A 20624-nucleotide genomic window follows, 5' to 3' on the forward strand; every position below is an offset into this window, starting at 1 on the left:
ACGACTCAATCAGTATCAGAATGGCAACAAAAAAAAAATTCACCATGCATCAAGCAAAGCCTAATCAAGATTCTCCAGCTGCAGGCAAGGCCCAATCACATAACACAGAATCAGCAATAACCCTCCTGGCCACTGAATACCCAGGAGCCATTGGTCTGAGCTTCAGGTGTACAGTCACACCAGTGAGGGCACATGCACAGGTGTGGGTAACCTGCTGCCAGTCCCCCTCAGACGCAGGTACTCCCCACATCTCAGCCTCCTAGTGTCCAGAGCCCATGACTTTCAAAAAGACTGATTCATCTCACAGATGGTGTGCCACTCACCTTCTACTGGGACAATCAAATTATTCAGCTATTCCTTCTTATTATTTTATTCATGTCCACGGTCCAAAAATAAACAAATACTCTTTATACAGTTCGTTTCAGGTTCACTGCTCATGGGCATGTGTAAAATATAACTTCTAATTTTCTTTCCAGAACTATTGACCACATTTTATTTTAATTCCAAACAAAAACACTGTCAATCAGAGCATTTATTTGCAGAAAATGACAAATGGTCAAAATACTAAAAATACACGACAGCATGTTTTTAATACATTGAATAATTCACTAAACACTATGAATTGTAAGAATAAACAATATCTTCGATTAGGAAGGGTTGAACAATCAGTGTTTGGTGGAGTAACTCTGATTCTTCTACAAAAAATATGGGGTGGTCTCTGGATTTCTTTCAGCGCTGTGTGCATGTACAGCATATAAATGGCCCTATATACAGCACAAACCTAGCTGTATCTCTATTATTCTATAATATACTATAAAATTTCATCGTTGTTGTTCAAAGCCATTGCTAGGGTTGTTTAGCGCTGCGCCTCTCGTGTGATTCCGTCCAATGGGGAAAGGGCGTAAAATCTATCACCCACAAGGCAGGCTTCTAACGGGACATGTGATATACGTCCTCATTCGCCGGCGGGACTGATGGATCGCCCTGGCCTTGGACTGTCTCCCACCTGTTCTTATCTGAACATGGCTCTGTCACCAGTGCATTTCTCAAGCAGACCACTAGACCTGCTCTTAAAAACACGCCCTAACTGCTGTAGCCACTGCTTTTCCCTCAAATAACTTATTTTAGTTTTATTTTATTATGAGTTAACTGTCCTTATAATTCTGTCAAACCATCACACAGCGTTCAGTCCCTAATGCTCAGGTTTACATTAGTTGTGTGTGTGTGTGTGTGTGTGCGTGCGTGCGGTGGGCTCCAGTAATTAAATTATTGTTGACACATTTTATTAAATGCCAGCTGGCCTTGAGTTATCAAATGACTGCTCACACGCCTGAGGCAACGCTATCGTTTCGGCATTTTAATCCATTTCGCTTAATTCATTCGCTTATTTATTTGTTTATTTATTTATTTACTTTAATCTATTTTCTTTTTCCTCCTCCTCCTCCTCCTCCTCCTCCTCCTCTGACCCAGATGGAGAAGGGTGGAGAGAAAAACGTGTGAAGCGCTGTGCTGTGGCAGCGCGTTGAGCGTTGCTCACCCAAACGGGCTGTGGTCAAGAAGAATGTCAGCAAATGGAGGGGAAGCAGCAGTTTGTTTCGACGAGCATGTTTTAAAAAAAAATATATATATATATATATATATAAAGTATGCATCGCCCCCTGGAGGATGCTGAAATGTCAGCGGGAGTTACTGGTATGAGACGGCCTTGGGAGGGGCTCCCATCGGCGTACGGCGTGCGGGACGCGCGTCCCCCCCGCGATCGCGGCGGGCCTTTCCGGAAAACAAGGTCAGGTCCGGGATTTATGCCGCCGTCCTGAGCTGAACGGGGCGGGGCCGCGGCCGCTCGGCTGTGTGTGGAAATGGGCCTTTTCATCACATCGGCTTCCTAACACTCCGGAAAAAGAGCTTTGTCAGCCCGTCCCCGTGTAAGCCCTGATTGTTATAGATCGGCCATGGGGCTGGGCGCCGGGCCTGAACTGTGCGCTATCAGGGTGGAGTGCCTCCCCCCCCCCCGGCCCCCCCGGCCCCCCCGGCCTCTCCCCCCCGGCCTCCTCCTGCCTCGCGAACTGAATTAATGATCATTGTCTTTCCCCCTCATTCAAAGCCGTATTCGTCTTTGTCAATCAATTTTATAGAGCGCTACAGTGCGTGCCTACCATCGCCTTTGTGGGATAAGCTCTCGAGATGCACTACAATTGCGTATAGGGAGCATCTGAAATATTATAGCCATATATTATGATCTAGTGACGGGGTGCTGAGAGGGTTGGCGGGAGTGGGAGGGGGGAGGGGGGAGGGCAGGGGCGGGGTTAGGGAAGATCAGAGAGTGCTTTTCCTCCTCTCTGGCTACAGTCAGCTGTTCCTTTCCCCTCCAAAAGCTCAGGCTGAGGCGGCCTGCCGAACCTGGGACAGTGACGGAGTGGTGCTCAGCCAGGCACACCTGAGGGTGATTATTAATAATCATCCCAGGTGTTGTGGATTGCCTTCATCAGTCAGAATTGGCTTGGAATGCAGTGTAGAATGCATCCAAGGTGCCTGGGAAACTTTTGGCACCTATATTATATGTGATCATTTCTCTGTAGGTACTTCATGGTACAGTACAGGGTCCACAGCAAAGACTGTGTGTGTTTATTCTATGTCAAATACGACTGTTAGAGATAAGTCATATTTATCATTATTTATGATATTAGGCATAATTCTGAAAATGTTTATGAAATACATTTATTCTTAACACTACATATACAGCATGTATCAATCATGGCATAATTTATGGGGCAATTATGCATGATAATTAGGCAGTTCTAGTTTTTCGTTCTCTGGTGGACAGATACAATTTATCATGTGCAATTCATCAACAAGACATAAGTGCAATTTTTCACAGTCCTCATAAATAGTTATTGCCGCCAAACAACTTCCACTTCACTTGTACATGGAACCAAAGTGCATTTTTCTGTAATTAATGGGAGATTATTAATTACTGTATATTAATATTAAGTGATCATTTGGGTGACTTTAAATGTTTTCTTTAAATGGTAAAGACCTTCCAGGCAGTTTCAGGAAATGCACCATTAATTAATTTAATTTGTCCAACAAGATTAATGCCTTTCTAAACTCAACAGAAGGTTTAGATTAGAAAATTATATCCACTGGATGTAGTTCCACCAACCTAGTCACAATTCTGATGTTGTTTAACATATCTTGAAGTGATGTAGTTCTGCAAACTTCACTGAATTATTTGCGGTATGTGCTTTTTGGTTTTGTATGCATGTGTGTGCGTGCTTTAGTGTGTGTGTGAGTGTGTCTCTGTGTTTGAGTGTATGTATGTGTTTGTGTGTGTGTGTTTGTGTTTGTGCGTGTGTATGTTTGTGTGTGTGTGTGTGAGTGTGTGTGCATGAGTATGTGTGAGTGTGTGTCTGTGTTTATGTGTGTGTGTGTGTGTGTGTGTGTGCAACTCAGAAAAAAGTGAAGTGATGTAACCATAAATGCATACCTGAAATATCGAGTCAATTATCAAGACATTTCAGCTTTTTAAGTTATTGATGTGGATGTACAGCCTTATGTGTCACCAGAACTGACGGCTATCAACACGGAAACATGTGATTTCAGACAGCACAAAAGAGTGTTTCCTCTCTTTCCGCTTTCTCTGCTTTTGCCTCCAGGAGACACAGGGACACATGCATGAAGTGTGTGTCTTCGCCCTGTGGCTCCACAGTTGACTCAGCTCGCTCTGATGTTACCTCTCTCTCTCTCTCTCTCTCTCCTGCTCTCTCTCTCTCCTCTCTCTCTCTCTCTCTCTCTCTCTCTCTCTGTGCGCCCTCCCCCTTCAGCACGCTCCGCCAACAAACTTCTGAGTGTCTGCTATGGAAGTTCAGATCTGAGGACTTACATAAAACATCTGTCTGGGCAGCCAAGTGTACCAGAATACCCCCTTCACTGTCAGTACTTTCCTCTGCTTGTTCTGTTTTTCACTTTCTTAAATTCTCATGAGGGTTAAGTAGATTGGAGTACAAAAACTCTCTGTTTTTCTCTGTCTCTCTTTCTCTCCTCTCTCTCTCTCTCTCTCTTCTATTATTGTCTACTGTACATGCATAAATATATTATGAGGAAGAGACGAGAAGCACTTATATATAATATATTTTACCAGCACATTACATACTTTGGTCATATTGTGTATCTGGTCACCCCTTGGTCTGGGGCTGTTTTTCATGGTTTGGGCTGGGATATATTGTGATTATTTGCCCCCTTCCTGAGACACGATGTCTGCTGCAGGTAGCTGACCTGTAAATACGTGTTTGTATTTATACATGATAGCAGTAAAAAAATATGTTATATATATTAGACAAATCATTTGTTCACTATAAGCTCAATTGTACGTCATCTGGCATGGAAATAAACATCCCCATCCCCAGAAAGTGCACTTTCACTTTCTGCTCCTGGACCATCATTTTTGTCATTAAAATGAATTATGGCATGGAGTGACAGTTATACTGATAACATTAATTTCTGAGGCAAGTTTCTGAAGTATTACCACTACACTGCTGCATGCTCAGTGCTCCGTGAAGCAGCATAAATTTAGCAAAAAGTAGTCTTGGTTTTCAAAAGCAAAAACTGGTATGTACATACTGTGTACTGTATATACTGCCTTGTATTACTCATGCACTTCTCCCTTGTTGTGACCATTCTATTCTGTTATTTAAAGGTTATTTTCCATTATTGCAACCTCGGAACATTTTGTCCTGTGTTTATGCAAGGGGTTTGACTCATGGAATCAGATGTATGTCAATAGATCTATTTGGCTGACAAGATTTATGTCAGTGTGTGTGTGTGTGTGTGTGTGTGAGAGAGAGAGACCTATCCCTTCTCTTACTTTGTCTCACTGATCTTGAAGTATGCACCTTGATCCGTTGTGTTTGCCTAACATGTGGAATATACTTTTACCAGTCGCTTTTGGCTGCCTGATTCAAAGTGTGTTTGTGTGTGTGTGTGTGTTTGTGCATGTGCATGCATGTGTGTGTGTGTGTGTGTGTGACTACCCCTTGTAAATACCCAGTACGCAAGGGCAGTGTCTAAGCTTCCACCTTGACCCATTTTCCTCACATTTGACTGGCGCTGACCTGTGTAATGGAACTCATTAAGAGTGGCTGCCTCAGAGCAGAGCTGAGTGCCTGGGGGACTCCAGCCCAGTGGAGGGATTAAGGGTTTAAAAATGTGTGATTTTATTAAATTAAGAGCCCGGCTGCAATTTTTTTTTCTCTCCCTGTTCTCCTTTTAAATTTTAACTCCTCCTGTTGTGCGTTGTGCTGTAGCAGCAGGTGACCGTATATTTGAAAACCGTGCCCACTCCTCTCCCTCTGCGGGACGTGACGGGGACAATGTGACCTTTTCCCCCCACGCACCCCAGCGTGTGGTCTGTCACCGGTGGGGGGGGCTGACCCCCCTCTCTAATGAAGGAATTACATGGGATACATCATTTGCTGAATTTCACCGTGGTCACGTCAGCGGGAACAAAGCAGTTCGATTGTGGGAGCCTCAGAATGCACTGATTGCTTTTATAACAGATAACTGTTACCCGCCACAGAGAGGACGAATTTGCCATGTACTGGTCCCCGGTTAAACTGGTATTCATGGCAGTGCATATTCCATAAATACCACAGGCAGAGTGGGATCTCTAAAGGGATCAGTTTACGTTATGTCCGTGCAGTCAAAGCTTTTGAGTTGCCAAATGTACCATTTGATTAAGTCGCCCTCAGGGTTTCCAATATTTGATATTCTTTTTAAAAAATCCATATTACGGATCTTTGACACAGTTATGCGCATCACCACTTAGTTGAGGATGGAGGTGATTTATCTGGCGGGTTGACATCGCACTCTCATTCCAGAGTGCACTCACACTTCTGATTGCTTGCACGCGTGTGGTAATGATACATTTGTGGCATGAGCATTGCTAACTGACTATTGCATCATTATGTCTTCATTTGCCCCTGCCTTGGAGTCTTCAGCTTCTCTTTAACCTTCATTGATATTTATCGATCTTCTTGGACTGCAGCTTGTCTTCCTGAACCCTGAGCATCATTGGCTAGCTTCTTTTAACGTTCATTATTTTTAATTTATTGTCTTTAATAAATTTGCAAAAAAATTCCTAAAAACCTGTTTTCGTTTGCCATTATGTGGTATTGGGTGTAGATTGATGAGAATAAAAATGAATTTAATCAATTTTATAATAAGTCTGTAACGTAAGAAAAAGTGAAGGGGTCTGAATACTTTCCGGAGGCGCTGCATTGCTGTCATTTATGAATTAGCTACTACAGTTGTATGTATTGGAAGTATGTATCATGGATGTGGTCATAAACTGCACAGTTACTGTTTATGAACATGCGTGCTGTGCCTTCTCTGTGGTTCTACTACTGCAGTTCAGTATTCCTGATGTTTGATCATTTGTGTCGCTCTGGGTAAAAGCATCTTCTTCCATGTTGCAAAAATGAAGTTTACATTTATTTAGTTTCCACTGAAAAGCTTCACAAATGAAGGCATATTTAATGCTGGGTCTGTGATCACACTTTATGCCCGTGCAGAATTTCTAGGGCAAAAGGTACACTGGTTAACCTTTATTGCTCTCTTACAGAACAAGCCTGGGATGTAAAAGGCTCAAATACCAAGGGCCAAAATCATTAGAGGCTGTAATTTCTCCAGATCCATATTTCCTGCAATTTCTGACACTATCTCATTATAACACTCATTTAGCCTTTTTACTGTGAGATTGATTTTAATGCACTTAATTTATGTTGGGAGCCAACTACTGAAATGTCAAATTGTTAAGCCCCCAATTTATTTCTTTTTTTCTCCCCTTTACACTAAGGGTTATGCAATCCAAAAATGAAATGGAAAAAATGTTAAATATATATATTTTTTTCCCCATCACATTTACATTATATTACAGCCACTTAGCAGGCACTCTTATCCGACTCACAAAAGTGCATTAAAGGGTATTCTGGTACAACAGACTCTTTCCATCCTTCCCGGGTAATTGGGAGGCATTGAGAGAGTGGATGAGCATTAAGAGTGCGGATGAGCCCTTGATCCCCGGCACAGTTATCTGCATAAGCGAGGTGTCAGAGGGTGAAGTCGGTGTCCTTGCGGACAGGGGGCTGGGGGGGGGGGGTGGGGGCTGGGGGGGGTGGTAAATAAGACTGACCCTGTGAAATGTCGCCCCCGCAGCGCTGAGGGACAACCGGATCGAGCTGGTTCACGCCTCCTGGCAGGAGCTGACCATCAGCATCAGCGAGGTGACCCTGTCGGACGAAGGACAGTACACCTGCTCCCTCTTCACCATGCCCGTCAAAACCGCCAAGGCCTTCCTCACCGTGCTGGGTGAGTGCTGGTCCAGTCCCGGCAAGGTGTCAAAGGGTCAAAGGGCAAGCCGGGCACTTCCTGTTGTTCTTCTTCAGACCATTTTTTTTTTAGTCCATTACATGTCTGCCATTTGCAGTGTGTGGTAATCATGCAGCACCTGGTCTGTGGTAGGGAACTCAAATGAGCCCCATGTTGCAGTCACCTGCTTTATTCATGTTTTTGTGGGTCATAATTAATTGATGGGAGGTAAAATTGGTGGGACAAGGGACATTTTTACTGAAAATTGGGACGTCACAGCTAATGCAGGACTACTAGCAATACTAGTACATAGCAAAATGTTCAGTGTTAAAATTGGTACTAATCAGGGAGTACATTTTATCCCAGCTGGACCCCTATAAACTCATATAAACCAGATGTCAGTAGAACTAACACTGAACATTTTACAGTATACTAGCAATTGCTGAATTAGACTGGCCGGGGAGATTTTGTGTAATGTGTTGACATGAACCAATAATGTAATGTCACCATGAGGTATTTTGATTGGCTGATGCTAATGTGAAGAACAGCACATAAGGGCTCAGCCCATTATGGAAGTCATAGAGTCTTACTGTCCCTTAAATGTTGTGGGGTGCATCATTTGTTTATTTTAAAATTTGGGACTGAGCAAGTCCTGTTGGTCTGAAGGTGTATTGAATGCTACCTCTCTTTGTGTATAAAACCCTCTCCAACATCAGGCAAGGGTTTATTCACCCATGACCATGCACCATGCATGCCTGTGTGATGTCATATTGATGTTTTCATTCATTTATTCAAAACAGTGAATGCTGCAACATAAAGTATCCATGGATTTAATTGTGAGTGATCAAAAACGAACAGGACATGTACTGACTAATATGTTTGTTTTTGTATTTAACCTCTTGCTTATGCATCAAGGATTTTATTTGACTATGTTTTCATGCCTTGAGGATATGTATTTATTTGTTTGTTTGATTGATTGGCTGTTTGTTTAGCTCAGAGGTTGGCTTTGTGTTTCTGAATGATGCTTGCCCAGTGGAGCCTCCTTCATTTCCTGCTTTTGTCCCAGTTTCAGGGGGTGTTATCACTTCATCGTTTATTCCTAAATTAATTAGGTGGCCTATTAGCTCGCAGGGTTCTAATGACTTGACCTACACTATTAAAGTCATTAGGGAGTTGAACATGACAGCAAGCATGCAAAAACCTAAAGTCTATTCAATCAGGATAAAGTGCAATTAAATTGTACAATGTTAAATAATGATACAAGCATAAACAAACAAAATTAATGAATAAAATGAATGAAAAAAATAAATAAATGTGTGGTGGAGTGGCTGGCGAAGGCCTTGATTTAAAACCCGCAGCACTCCCATTAACCAGAGGCGGAAAGTCCAGGGCTCAGACAGTAGAAGTCCTGCTGTGTGTTTCTTCCACCCATGGACTCAACCAGTTGATTTCACTAATTACTTCTACCTGCTGGCTGAAGAATTGCGCTAATTAGCAAATTCAGGCAATAAAAAAAAACTGGGGAGGATTTTTATTTTCTGTGCCTGGCTTTTACCTCCTCTGTCGTTAGCACATTCAGAATGCAGAGCATTCCTGGACGGGACACTGCAGCACGTGAATGGAGAGCTGGCGAAGGATGGAGCGTATTCCTAATTTCCGCTCGTCTTGCAGGGGTCCCGGAGAAGCCCGAGATCGCGGGGTTCACGAAGCCGGCGGCGGAAGGGGACGAGATCACGCTGACCTGCGTGACCTCCGGGAGCAAGCCCGCCGCCGACATCCGATGGTTCCGGAACGAGAAGGAGGTCCAAGGTACCGTGCGCGCGCGGCAGACGCATAGCAGCGTGTCCTGCACCGCGCCGTACAGCTAGCATCCAAACCCAGTCCTGGGGCCCTCACACGCACGCTCAGTCAGGGGCACCACCAGGGATTCTGGAAAAGATCTCACATTGGACCCCCTCCACCCCTGAAAATCCTATGTTCTAGTATTTTCTGTGGGCTCCCGTCAGTCAGGGCCTTTTGAATTATCCTAACCCCCCCCACCCCCCCCTTACGGTGCCCCAGCGCTCAGTTATGGCTGCTGGACACACGTGCTCAAGCTCTTCCACAATTCCTTGTGCTTAAAGCTTTTTCTTAACGCAGGGCGAGTCAGGCTCGCTGCCGTCGTACGCACTGGCTCGGAACACTCCGTTTCCCCGCAAATGAATTAGCTTCACTAACCGGGTGTCCAAATAATCAGGGAGGAAATTGGACCCCGCAGATTTCACCTGTCAGTCTGTAATGTAGTCAATTAAACATGTAACCTCTTCATAAAGGAACAGATTTGTATATACGGGACATTTATTCTTCATAACACGCAGTGCTATTTCTGACATGATATAGGGTAACTCATCCCTCAACAGACATTTAAAAGTGCTAATAAAGAACAATTAACTGCTCATTACAATTCAGGGGGTGCAATTATGGTTGGAATGGAAACCAGCGGACCCAGGGGGCCCCAGCACGGGGTTTACGTGCTACGGGACCGGGGAGGGGGGGGGGGGTGGATTCCAGCATTCATAGTGCTGGCATTTTGACTTCTCTCAAACAAGTGCTATCCTTTACAAGACAGATTAGATATAATGCCGTGTTTCTAGAGAGAGAGAGAAAAAAATAACTAACATATATTTTTTTTAAATGAATAAAATTTGTTTAAATTCAAGACGTGAGTTAAATGGAATGACTGGCAACGCACGTCTGGCTGGCAGTCAGTGTCATTTTGTGAAAGGGAGGAGCCGTACATAACATAACGCTAAAGCAAGAACTGTTTGGTGCAGGAGGGGGGCGGGGCAGGGCGGGCTGGGGCGGAGTGTGGGGGCGTGTCAAGGCAGGGCTTGCCTTAGCCAGCTGCCACCCTTAGGCGGCCCTCTGCCAAAATACAAAATGTCTAGTTTGCAATGGGCCGCTGTACGCTTGCCAGAGTGCAAATGCGGCACGCTGCTCAGAATCGCATAATTCTTCCAAGTTTTATTTGGTTTGAAATTCATATTACCCAAACCCGAGGGAGAAGTCGGAGCGAGCTCACGCTGCGTGCTCGATACTCCGTCCACGCGTGTGGGCCCACGTGATGCTGCCAGGCTACCCTCCTGCCCTGCGCTGTCGGAGCTAAGCGCTGGGAACTATAAAAGACTTTCCCTGGCAGTGTTTCCGACTGGAGAAGAGAGGCTGTGACACAACCAGATACCGAGCAAATTAACAAGCGCATTTTTAGAAAAAACATTTTTTTTAAAGATTTATTACCATTTGCGAGCTCAGTTTATTATTTCAGCTGTTGTTTTTCTTCTTTGTGCACTGAAGTTTAGCCTCTTTCAAGCAGACTTGCACCCTCGTTTAAACGCTTTAAGCAATTTTGTCTCACTCCCCTATTTAATGTTTAATTCCGTTGATTTAATTGATGCTTTAATTTACCTATACTGCGGCCATCAGTTATTAGTAATGGGTGATTAATTACACTGTCAGGGGCACATCTCCATTAAATCAATGTTAAAATGACTCCATCACACACTAATTATAAACATAAATGGATAAATGTAAATCAAAACACCCTCCTCTGCTGAAACACATCCCAGGCACTATAGCGAAGCGAGCGTAATGAAGTATAAACGCAGACGCGATGTTCTTGGCGTTGGCTCTAAGCGAGGCAGACTGCAGGGGGAAAGTGTAAGCTGGACATTCTACTTCCTGTGCCACCAGAGACAAGAATTCCTGAGAATGAGGAGGAAGTCCACCATTTTATTAACGGCCATGACTGTGTTATTAATGATAACTGTATGCATATGTACAATGGCTCCTATCCTGGATCTAACAGTACTTTACAGTGAAGGGGGTGTTACCCCAAGCACTAATAATGCTCTTAGCATGTCGCCATTTTGCTGAGTGAATGATTAGCCTGAGAAACATAAGTCTAATTTCTCAAGAAAGAAAGAAAGAAAGAAAGAGAAAGATTCACTTATTTTGTGTATTTGGCAGGTTAATAACTACTTTATTGAACATGTATTGGCTGATTTAAAACATCAACGTCGACAAAAATTGTCTGTAATATATTATTTCTGACTTTCTCTTTGAACGGGTGTCCATTCTAAAAAACATTATTTTGTTGGAAGAAACAAGGGGGCAAGTTAATTTTAAATCATGTTGAATCTTAACCAATGCTATGCTAACAACTAGCCCTCAGACAAAGACCAGCTTCATCTTACCAGGTTAAATGTCTCCAATCTATCAGAATGTCTTGTTGAGGAAAAACTACCTGTTGTTATCCAGGCCATTTATTGGCCAGTGATTAGAGCGATGATGTCACACTAACTTTAGAACCTGACATTCTAGTGGAAGGAAATGTCTTGCCCTAAAACCAATTTCTTTCTCTTCAACTATAAATATGTCACCAGAAATAAAAGAACTTACGCTTTTTTTAATGGTTTCTGCATTACCTTTTCCCCTTTAACGCAGAAATAATGTACAGTAAACCTTAAAGTCATTCTACTACCACATCACCTTGATTTCTTTGCACATATGGATGATGTACAATAATGCTGCGGGGTTTTAAAATGGAAATTTCCATTCAAAGTGTGATCTCGAAATGCTCGTCCAAGTCATGCTTACAGCATTAATAAAACATGTCCTCTAATGGCATTTTCAGGCACAAATGTGGCATTTCCCCCCGCCGGTTCGGAACACACTGTCTTTGATATCGAAGTTTAAAATGACAGTTTACCACCCCATGATTCATTTATATATTTGACTCTCCCTTGAGGGCCCTCCACAGAGTCGGTTATGTAATTGTTCTTGCCTTGGCAGCTGGCGTATCCCGGCGCACTCTAACCCCTGAAACCGCGGGTCTGTGAGTGATAGAGGCATTACATATGAACGGCGGTGAAAGCCTGTTAGGCTGGATTAAATCATTCACCTGATAATCTATGTAGAAGCACTCTAAACACTCTCCCTTCCTGTGTTTCAATCTAAATTTGAAGCTTGTGTCCGCGCCTTTTGGAGGGTGGGATCCCATGCAGAAAATGGCAGGAGGCGATTCCTCGTTAAACGCTAACCAATTTCCTCCAATCGCAGTCAGACCGACGAGCTCAGGGCCAATGGCACGCCCTGCAATAACAGCGGGAGGAGGCCTCTGTTGTGCAGCTGCCGGTGATCGGGTGTGAAGGTGTAACGCCTCGACGCTGGGGAACCGGGGGGCCGGCTCACGAAGGCCATTTAGAGCCACCGAAGCTGACGCACCGCTTCTGATCCGGAGTCCGCGTTTGGCGCGTTTACGACCCCCACCGCTCTTAAAAACGCCGCCGTAAATAATTTAATTTCTCAAAGATAGCTGTCAGGGACCCGCCGCTGCGTCCGGGCTCGAAACGCTTGAGTCTCAGCGCTTTAAGTTCTTTTCTTTCATCTCCCCCTGGTGCACCATGCCATTTTATGTAACAGAAAAAAGCTGTGAGCTTCTACCATGGTAATGGGGGCTTGAAGTTTATCAAGAGGAGGGCTGCAAGGCCAGGGGATGTTTTATATTTTATTTTTAATTTGTTTAATGATTCTTACTAAAATGTTGGGATTGCAATGTTTCTTTATTATGTAATGCAGGCAAGCAGTAGGCGTGTGTGTGTGTGTGCGTGCGTGCGTGCATGTGTGTGTTTCATACAAGCATACAACGTGCTCTTTTTTTCAAAACAATACTGCAATAGATACACAGTAAACTATTTGGTGTTAAATCAACACTTACAGAGTACATATGGTCCGTTTCGGGACCACACAGAGTACACACAGACCCTTGTGGATTCATGTACCCCGGTAGTGTTGAATTAACACTGGACATTTGACATTTGTGTACCATTTATTAATTAAAGATGTTTTTTCACCTTCCCTTCATCAGCCATCTTGTGAGGCTACTCGTGAGATTTCAGAGGCATTGAAATGCCTGGGGTTCGAGTGATTGACATATTTTGGTCCGCATTGAAGATTTGGCGCACGGAGCGTTTCCAGGTGGATCGTTGCGCCGAGGCTGGCGGTTTGATTGACGGCGGGCGGGGGGGGGGGGGGTGATATGAGTGGCTGCTGTTGAAATGACACGCACGTAGGAGGCAGCGGAAGGCCAACAGCACAACACTACACATCATCACAGCCTGCCTCTCCGTCAGTCTGGCGAGAGGCCCTGAAAGCAATCTCTCACACGCATCCGGGGACGTGCGGATAAGGCGGAATCTGCATTTTTTTTTTAAAGTCAGACGCTTAAGGATTCAGCGCGTCGCTGAGCTGTCACCAAAACTTTACAGATATGATGTGAACCTCCATCAGTGTACCAAATCTCCACAAAAGAGCCTTTGCTTTTTTTTCCCCCGCATACACAAAGCGCTCCCTGTATATCTGTAAACACGTACACCCGCTGGAAATGGGACTGCCTGTCAAGCTATCGATGTGAAAAAATTCAGGTTGCAGGAAGCAATTCTGAACCAAACCCACGCTATCTTAACAAAATAATGCAACTCCGTGTTTGCTACATTCAGCAATGTAATTTGGCCCTGTCTTTTTTCCATCTTGCCATTTTTATCTGCTAGATAGTGTGGCCAGAGGATAATTCAATGCATCAACCATTATTAACTAGATTCAGCCAATATGATATATACTGTTGTAAGCAGTGAGTTAGCGAGTTAGTGAGTAGTTCTGCACAGGTCTAAGCAGTTGGCTAGCACATTTTTACATCAGCCAGACCTTAATCCCAATGACAAGGTTTGTTGTTGTTATTTTGGTCCTTATTCTGCAACCTGGTTTGGGTTCAATTTATTCATTCAATGTATATTTCTGAAATATGCATCATTTTGAGGCAAAAAAAACACACACACACACACACACTTTAAGTGATGAGTGTCATCCCATGTGTATTTTAAAGAAATACATGCTTCTCTCTTGTTTTTCTAGACCATTCAGTGTTAAATGTATTTACTATTTACTTGTAGTAGTGATGAATGCTGAAGCACTATCTTGCCTTCCCATTTTAAGATTATGGTGGCAAGATACTCAAAAGAGACATCACCAGGAACAGGCAAAAATACATTTAAAATTATACACTGTGTTTAAAAAATAGGAGAGACTTTTTGCTGATCCCTTGAAGTTCTTGAGACTTAGTGGTCTCACTGGTATTTTAGTAGTAGTGAATTCTGCCTCAAAAATATTGTCTAATACAGGTATATGCACTTACATTAAGCCCAGAAATGCTCTGCTGACACTGGGGATACTTGCGTTTCCCCTTTACAATAATGCTTTTTGTCTAAGCCTGAAAGAGTTTCAGTGGAGGAGAAAAGTGCTAATTGTGTGTGTGTGTGAGAGAGAGAGAGAGAGAATGAGAGAATGAGAGAGAGCTAAGGAGGGATGGGCAAGAAAGGAGTAGAGGGAGGGAGAGGGTGATGAGGAGGAGAGGGGAGATGAGTAAGGTCTGCCAGGACACATACACTCTGCTCCTCAGCCACTCCAGGGCACATACAGGCTAATGCTCAGGACGTGTAATGGAGTGAAAGTCCAGTAAGCGGATTTTTCTTCTTATCAAAATGCACCTGTGTTGGAAAACCCTTTCTACTCTATTTACAGCAGCACTGTGCACACACTTTTCAACCCCCCCCCCAAAAAAAGAAAAACGAAAGATTTACTTGTTCAATTTTTTCCATGTGGATCAACACATGCCCTGTGTAGAGAAGGAGCACCGGGATAGAAATCCAGGACAAAATAGAGCAGCCATATTTGTTTTCTGGAATAATTTAGAAATGCATCGTGCTGCTTTTAGTGTAGCCAGTAACATACCATAGTGTAAGCTGTCCCCGGAGGCTACCCAAAAAGAAAAGTGGTTACGTAAATACAGCTCAAAGGGTTAATCGGGTGTCTGTTGGATAATGCAGGCGATGTCTTTTAAGTGGTCCCATTCCACAGAAATTGCACTTGAAGTTAACACGAACATCGCACCGAGTCGAAATCGAGTACACCAGCAATTCTCCCTTCTTTTAAAATAGAAGACAACCAGGCTAAATTATTTAATCGCCTTTTGTCTGTTATTTATTTATTGATGTTATTTTTTTATTTTTTATTTTTCTTAATCTTCTCCAAAGTCCCTGCTGTTTGGGGTTGGAAATCAGCCTTTAAATTCTGATTTCCTTTGTAAGTGAAATGTTAATCATTGCCGCGCTGGCACACGCCGAGCACTTGTAACACCAGGAAAAGCAAATCAATTACTGGAGCTCTGAGTATGATACCCCCAAGAATGAAATCAGAGGTGTAAAAGATTACATTCATTTGCAGCAAATTATGTCCTGCTATGAAGGTAATTACGTATGGCGGTGTGTGTACCGAAGATTAGCGCGCAGGGTCCCCCTCAGACTCCCATTGTATTGTTTTGTTTGCCGTAAAAGCAATTATTATAGCTTTTTTTTTTTTTGATAAGTTAAAATTGACTTTGGTGGTAGCAATGCTAATAATCGGTTTATATCTAACGTACCTGAGTTTCACGGTGGAAAATCACTACGCTGTATCTGCAAGAGGGAGAGGCTGTTGTCCTCGGCGTAAGTTCAAAGGACTCGCACTCACGCACGTACATCGTCTTTGCATCTTAGATGGCGGTTATCAGCAGAACCTTTAGAGCTGATACCAGATTACACTGCAGAGTTCGACTTGCCCAAGGCAGTGAACCAGCCTTCTCTGACTGTCTGTATATTCTTCAGCTGTAAAGTCGGTCTTTTAATCCATTCAAGCCTTTTATGTAGTACTCTTAAGTATTGCTCTGAAAATAGCATGTACTTTCAAATGAACAGAATAGAGAGGGGGAGAAAAAAATACAAATACGGGCTGCCCTGCTGCCACCCTCAGCTAAAGATCTATCGCAGAGTTCTGATGTTTATTCAGCTTTCACAAAGAACAGATCAGGGCTGAGTACATGTATACATATATTTTGAAAGATGATTCATATATCAACAAGTTTAATATCAGCAGGAATGTGGCGGGGGGGGGGGGGGGGGCTGCTTTAACCCTTCTGTTCTATTTACTGATTAGCAGCTGTGTTAAATCAACTCTCACTGTACATTTGGTCCCTATTGAGATTGAATTAACACTGGACATTTTACTCTTAGGGTCAAATATATCCAGGACATCATTGGGATTTTAAAGGAATACTAATATAAATTGTATGCAAATATATTCCATATTTAATTATCTCAATTGTAGACAATATAAACTATGGTTAGTGGTTACTGTTAGTGCTGTAGATTATTGATATGTATATCAATTTTCAATTATTTTTCATCTTTATCTTATTCTTTTCTATTATATTGAAAGAAAACAATTGGGCATAAAAAGACATAAAGCAAACATACACGATGAACAACAAATAGAAATCAAAACAAAAACCAAACTTATGCTGGTTTAGCAACTGGTTATGAAATCTCTGCATCTCTCAAAAGTGTCATCCCTCTTTTCCTAAGAGTTTGAATTGTGTCGGTGTGACCCGGACTAAACACAAGGGTTAAGTGCTGTCAGAGATCCGCTCCGGGCCCCGTCCTCTCTTTCGCTCTTCTTAGCGTCATCCCTCTGTTCTCAGATAAAGAGCAAGACGCTGCATTAAAGAGTCGACGTGCCAATAGAAAGTCACACACTCAAAGGCGCGAGGGAGAAGGCGCTTCAGCGGCAAGCCCTCCGACAGCCACCCCGCGTCAGAAAAGAGACCTGTCAGTCAGAGAGGACGCTCCCGGTGTTTTCGCGGGTATGAGAAGCTTCCCTAACGAAAAGCAAGCGGGCGAAACGCTGTGCGAAACGCCGTGCTATGCTGTCCCTGGGTGTGCAGGATCAGCCCTGCTACCGTTGTTTGTCAGCCTAGCTCAGTCTCTGGGGGACACCCTTGAACAAACCTTGCATATAAGAGGGAAGGAAGGAACACACAACATCATAAATGCGTGCGCTCTCCACAACTCCAGAACTTTTTCCTCAATGCCCGTGTGGCGAATCCCATGACAATAATCCTCATTTCAATTTTTTTTCAGTATTTTTTCTTTTTTGCTGAATAACGTATGGTCTGGATCAAATCAGCATGTATCCTCAACTGACTCACAGTCGACACCAGGTGCTTGTTTCTTTCCTGAAACACAGTTTGGCAAGTTTGACAGTGGCGGTGTAGTATAACGGTTAGAGAAGTGGGTTTGCAGCTCCAGGGTTGTAGGGCAGTAGTAACCGGCCCTGTTCCTGGACATCTACCGTCCTGTAGGTTTTCACTTCAACCTTAATTTGGCACACCTGATTCTGCTAATTAGCAGCTCGCCAAGATCTCTTGCTGTTGAATGTGGTGTGCTTTGTTAAGGCTGGAATGAAAACCTTCAGAACGGTAGAGCTCCAGGAACAGGGTTTGATTACCACTGGTTTAGGTTGACTGGATGTGGTGTTCCTGTTGTACCCTTGAGGGGGGAACTTATGCTGACTTTCTTTGGTAGATGATATCCAGCTGTATAAAAATGGATTTTATGTAAACATATAAACTGGGTAAATCGTTCTGAATAAGAGTGACTGCTAAGTACTTAAAATGTAAAGTTTAGCCATCATGAAAACCGATTAACCAAACTGCTTAAATTATATATTTTTTTAAAAACACTAGCACTTGCAGTTATTTATGTGAAAAGCTGAAGACAGGAGTCCACTGAAACCCCTCCTGCAGTACTTATAGAGAATCTTTTTTTTAAAATTAATATCAAGATAAATTATTGCATTTCAAGAAAGACAGCACTGCCTATAATGGCATTAACACATTAGCTTTAAAACTTCTAATGGAGATTGCGTAGGTTTTGTTACAATTCTTTGTCAGGGCAGTTAAAGTAGTTTTATAATCAAACCTTCAAATCTTATGGATATAATATGGAGTAAGGTGGAAGTACATTTTTTCTAAAAAAATACTCAGTCTGATTACAAGGAACTTTCTGTGCTCATTCCACATACTGTAGCTGAGCTGTCAAAAAGAAAAAAAGAAAAATAAAAACTTTGGCTGCTGTAATTCTTTGTTTTCTGCTGGAAGCCCGGGCTCAGTTTCAGTCTCTGTGCAGCGGGCTTCAGAAATCATCTGTCTGCAAACTAAACGCATGGTGCCACAGACTGACTGACTGAGTTTGTTGATTTGTTTGTGTTTCCTGAATAAAGAGTTTCTCCCCACACCCCCCCCCTCCCCCTCCTCCTCCCATTGCCACCATCCACCCCCCCCCCCCCCCCCCACCTACCCCCCTAGAGGCACTGGGCTCAAAAGCAATTCTCGTTTTTTTTATTTTTTTTTATTCGGTCTTCCGAATGATATTCCTGCATGCTTAGATGCTCTTCTGTAGGGCCGCAACAAAACTCAGTTCCCTTAGGTAGATTCTGAGTGACAGCCGCGATAGCATTGACACTGCAGGGAGAAGAAGTAGTCTGAGGTGGGGGGGAGGGGGTGGGGGTGGAGTGGGGAAGAGGGGGAGGCGGAGGAGAAGGAGGAGGAGGAGGAGGAGGTGGTGTTGGTGGAGGGGGGGGGGGTGGTGGTAGCAGGAAGAGAGAGACATCCGCTCAGAGCCAAACAGCTTGCCCTCCCGACCCCCCCTGTCAGACAGAGCCGGAAAAACAGGCTGCTATCATATTGCCCGCTCCAGCCCCGGTTTTGGAACACCCGCGGTGCCGAGGAGCACATTGGCCGAGCGTGCGCTTCATCGTTTCACTGGGTATTTATTTTCTCTGTCCTCATTATAAATTTTTATTTATTTATTTCTTTTTAACTCAATCCCCAGTGCTGTTTTCCACATTTTTGGAGTAACTTATTGACCACTTGACCTTTGATCCTTGCACATATGTTTGCATTTGAATTTCTCTCTGGCAAGAGTGTCTGCTAGATGCCAGAAGTGTAATGTAACAGAAATGTTACACTTCAGATTCAAGCCAAGACCCCCTGGTCATGTCCTAGTGCTCCAAAGCCACAAGACAGAGAATGCTATTGAAGTGTATCATCTAACTGATTAAATATATTGCATTAGCGCACAGTGTGCAATGTACAGTGCAGTCCATAAATATTTGGACAGTGAAACAACTATGGGGGAATATGTGTAAAATGGGCTGTAACACAGATCACCCAATATCAATGTAAATACTCGCAAACTAAAGCTGACGGTCTGTGCTTTAACCTCATATTCATTATTAAATCTAAATGTGCTGGAGTACAGAGCCAAACAACAGAAATTGTGTCACTGTCCAAATACTGAAGGACTGTGCTGTATATCCAACATTCAGAACAGAGATCAGCCATTCCAGTGAAGGCTCAGTCTAGCATGCATTTTATGCACATTTACTGAAATTACTATACCAAACAGCCATTTATTTTCATTATGTACAGTCTGCCAATGTGTGTAACTTGTTAGGATTAGCATAATAATGACAAAATGGAAACTGTGCAAGTTTTTAAAGGAAACTTCATGCTTCGCTAAAGGTTGATTTGGATGCTCTTGTTTTAACTTCCATCATTAAATAAGTGTCACGTACTGTAGACCTGGTGTTCACAGTTCTTTAAGGTTATCTGAATTATCTTTTCTCGCACGTTTTTCCAAAAGCTGCACAATGCAGCACATTCTGAAAATGCCGTCATAATTTTTTTTTCTGATTTTTCCATTTGCTGCTTATTTTCACTTGTTTCAGCTCAGAAGTTGATGCGCAAACCCTGAGTGAAATGATGTGATATAATTTATGTATTAAAAAAGCCTCCCTCCCTCCCTCTCTCCCTCTCTCTCTCTCTCTCTCATATCTTTCTGACGGACACTTTGGAAGTGCCTTGTTTACTTTGTTGTGAACAAATGAATTCAGCTTACTAAAGTTTTATTCACATTTAAAGATGTCGTCTGCCTTTGAAACTGTGGTGGTGAACTGGCTACTAAACATGGCAAAGATGAAGGAAGGAAAATGGAAACTGCCTTTTAAATAAGGGTGGGGGAGTACATGTAAACCAGTTATAGTGAAATCTTATGTAATTTAACTTGAAAAATATATAGAGGATGCCAAATAAATTGGTCAAAATGTATCAATAAAATGACAAAATGCATAGTTGTTGGATATGCTCTTAATTGTAGATCAACCTGATTTCCTATCAGGCGAAGTAATACTTTTCAAAGTCACCTTGCTTTTGGCATGAAGAATGTTCAAACATTTAATGGCTGTAGGGTACCCTTCCAAAAGACTGGAATCGAAAAGGTTTCTTCTCAAAG

At 43.0% G+C, this 20624-nt stretch overlaps 1 protein-coding gene across 8 annotated transcripts in view; it reads left to right on the forward strand.

The window, feature by feature from the left end:
* The window catches only part of cadm2b (cell adhesion molecule 2b), a 326778-nt gene that overhangs the window by 278976 nt on the left and 27178 nt on the right, over positions 1-20624 (forward strand). For all 8 annotated transcript variants that reach the window (XR_010324458.1, XR_010324459.1, XM_064301912.1 and 5 more), the window contains 2 exons: positions 7213-7365; positions 9037-9174. Coding sequence is in view for 6 of the 8 variants with exons in the window: in XM_064301912.1 (XP_064157982.1) it covers positions 7213-7365; positions 9037-9174 (291 nt within the window). In the remaining 2 variants the exon portion in view is untranslated. The remainder of the gene's footprint in view (positions 1-7212; positions 7366-9036; positions 9175-20624) is intronic.

This window comes from Anguilla rostrata, chromosome 12 (assembly GCF_018555375.3).
Source record: "Anguilla rostrata isolate EN2019 chromosome 12, ASM1855537v3, whole genome shotgun sequence".
Lineage (NCBI taxonomy): Eukaryota > Metazoa > Chordata > Actinopteri > Anguilliformes > Anguillidae > Anguilla > Anguilla rostrata.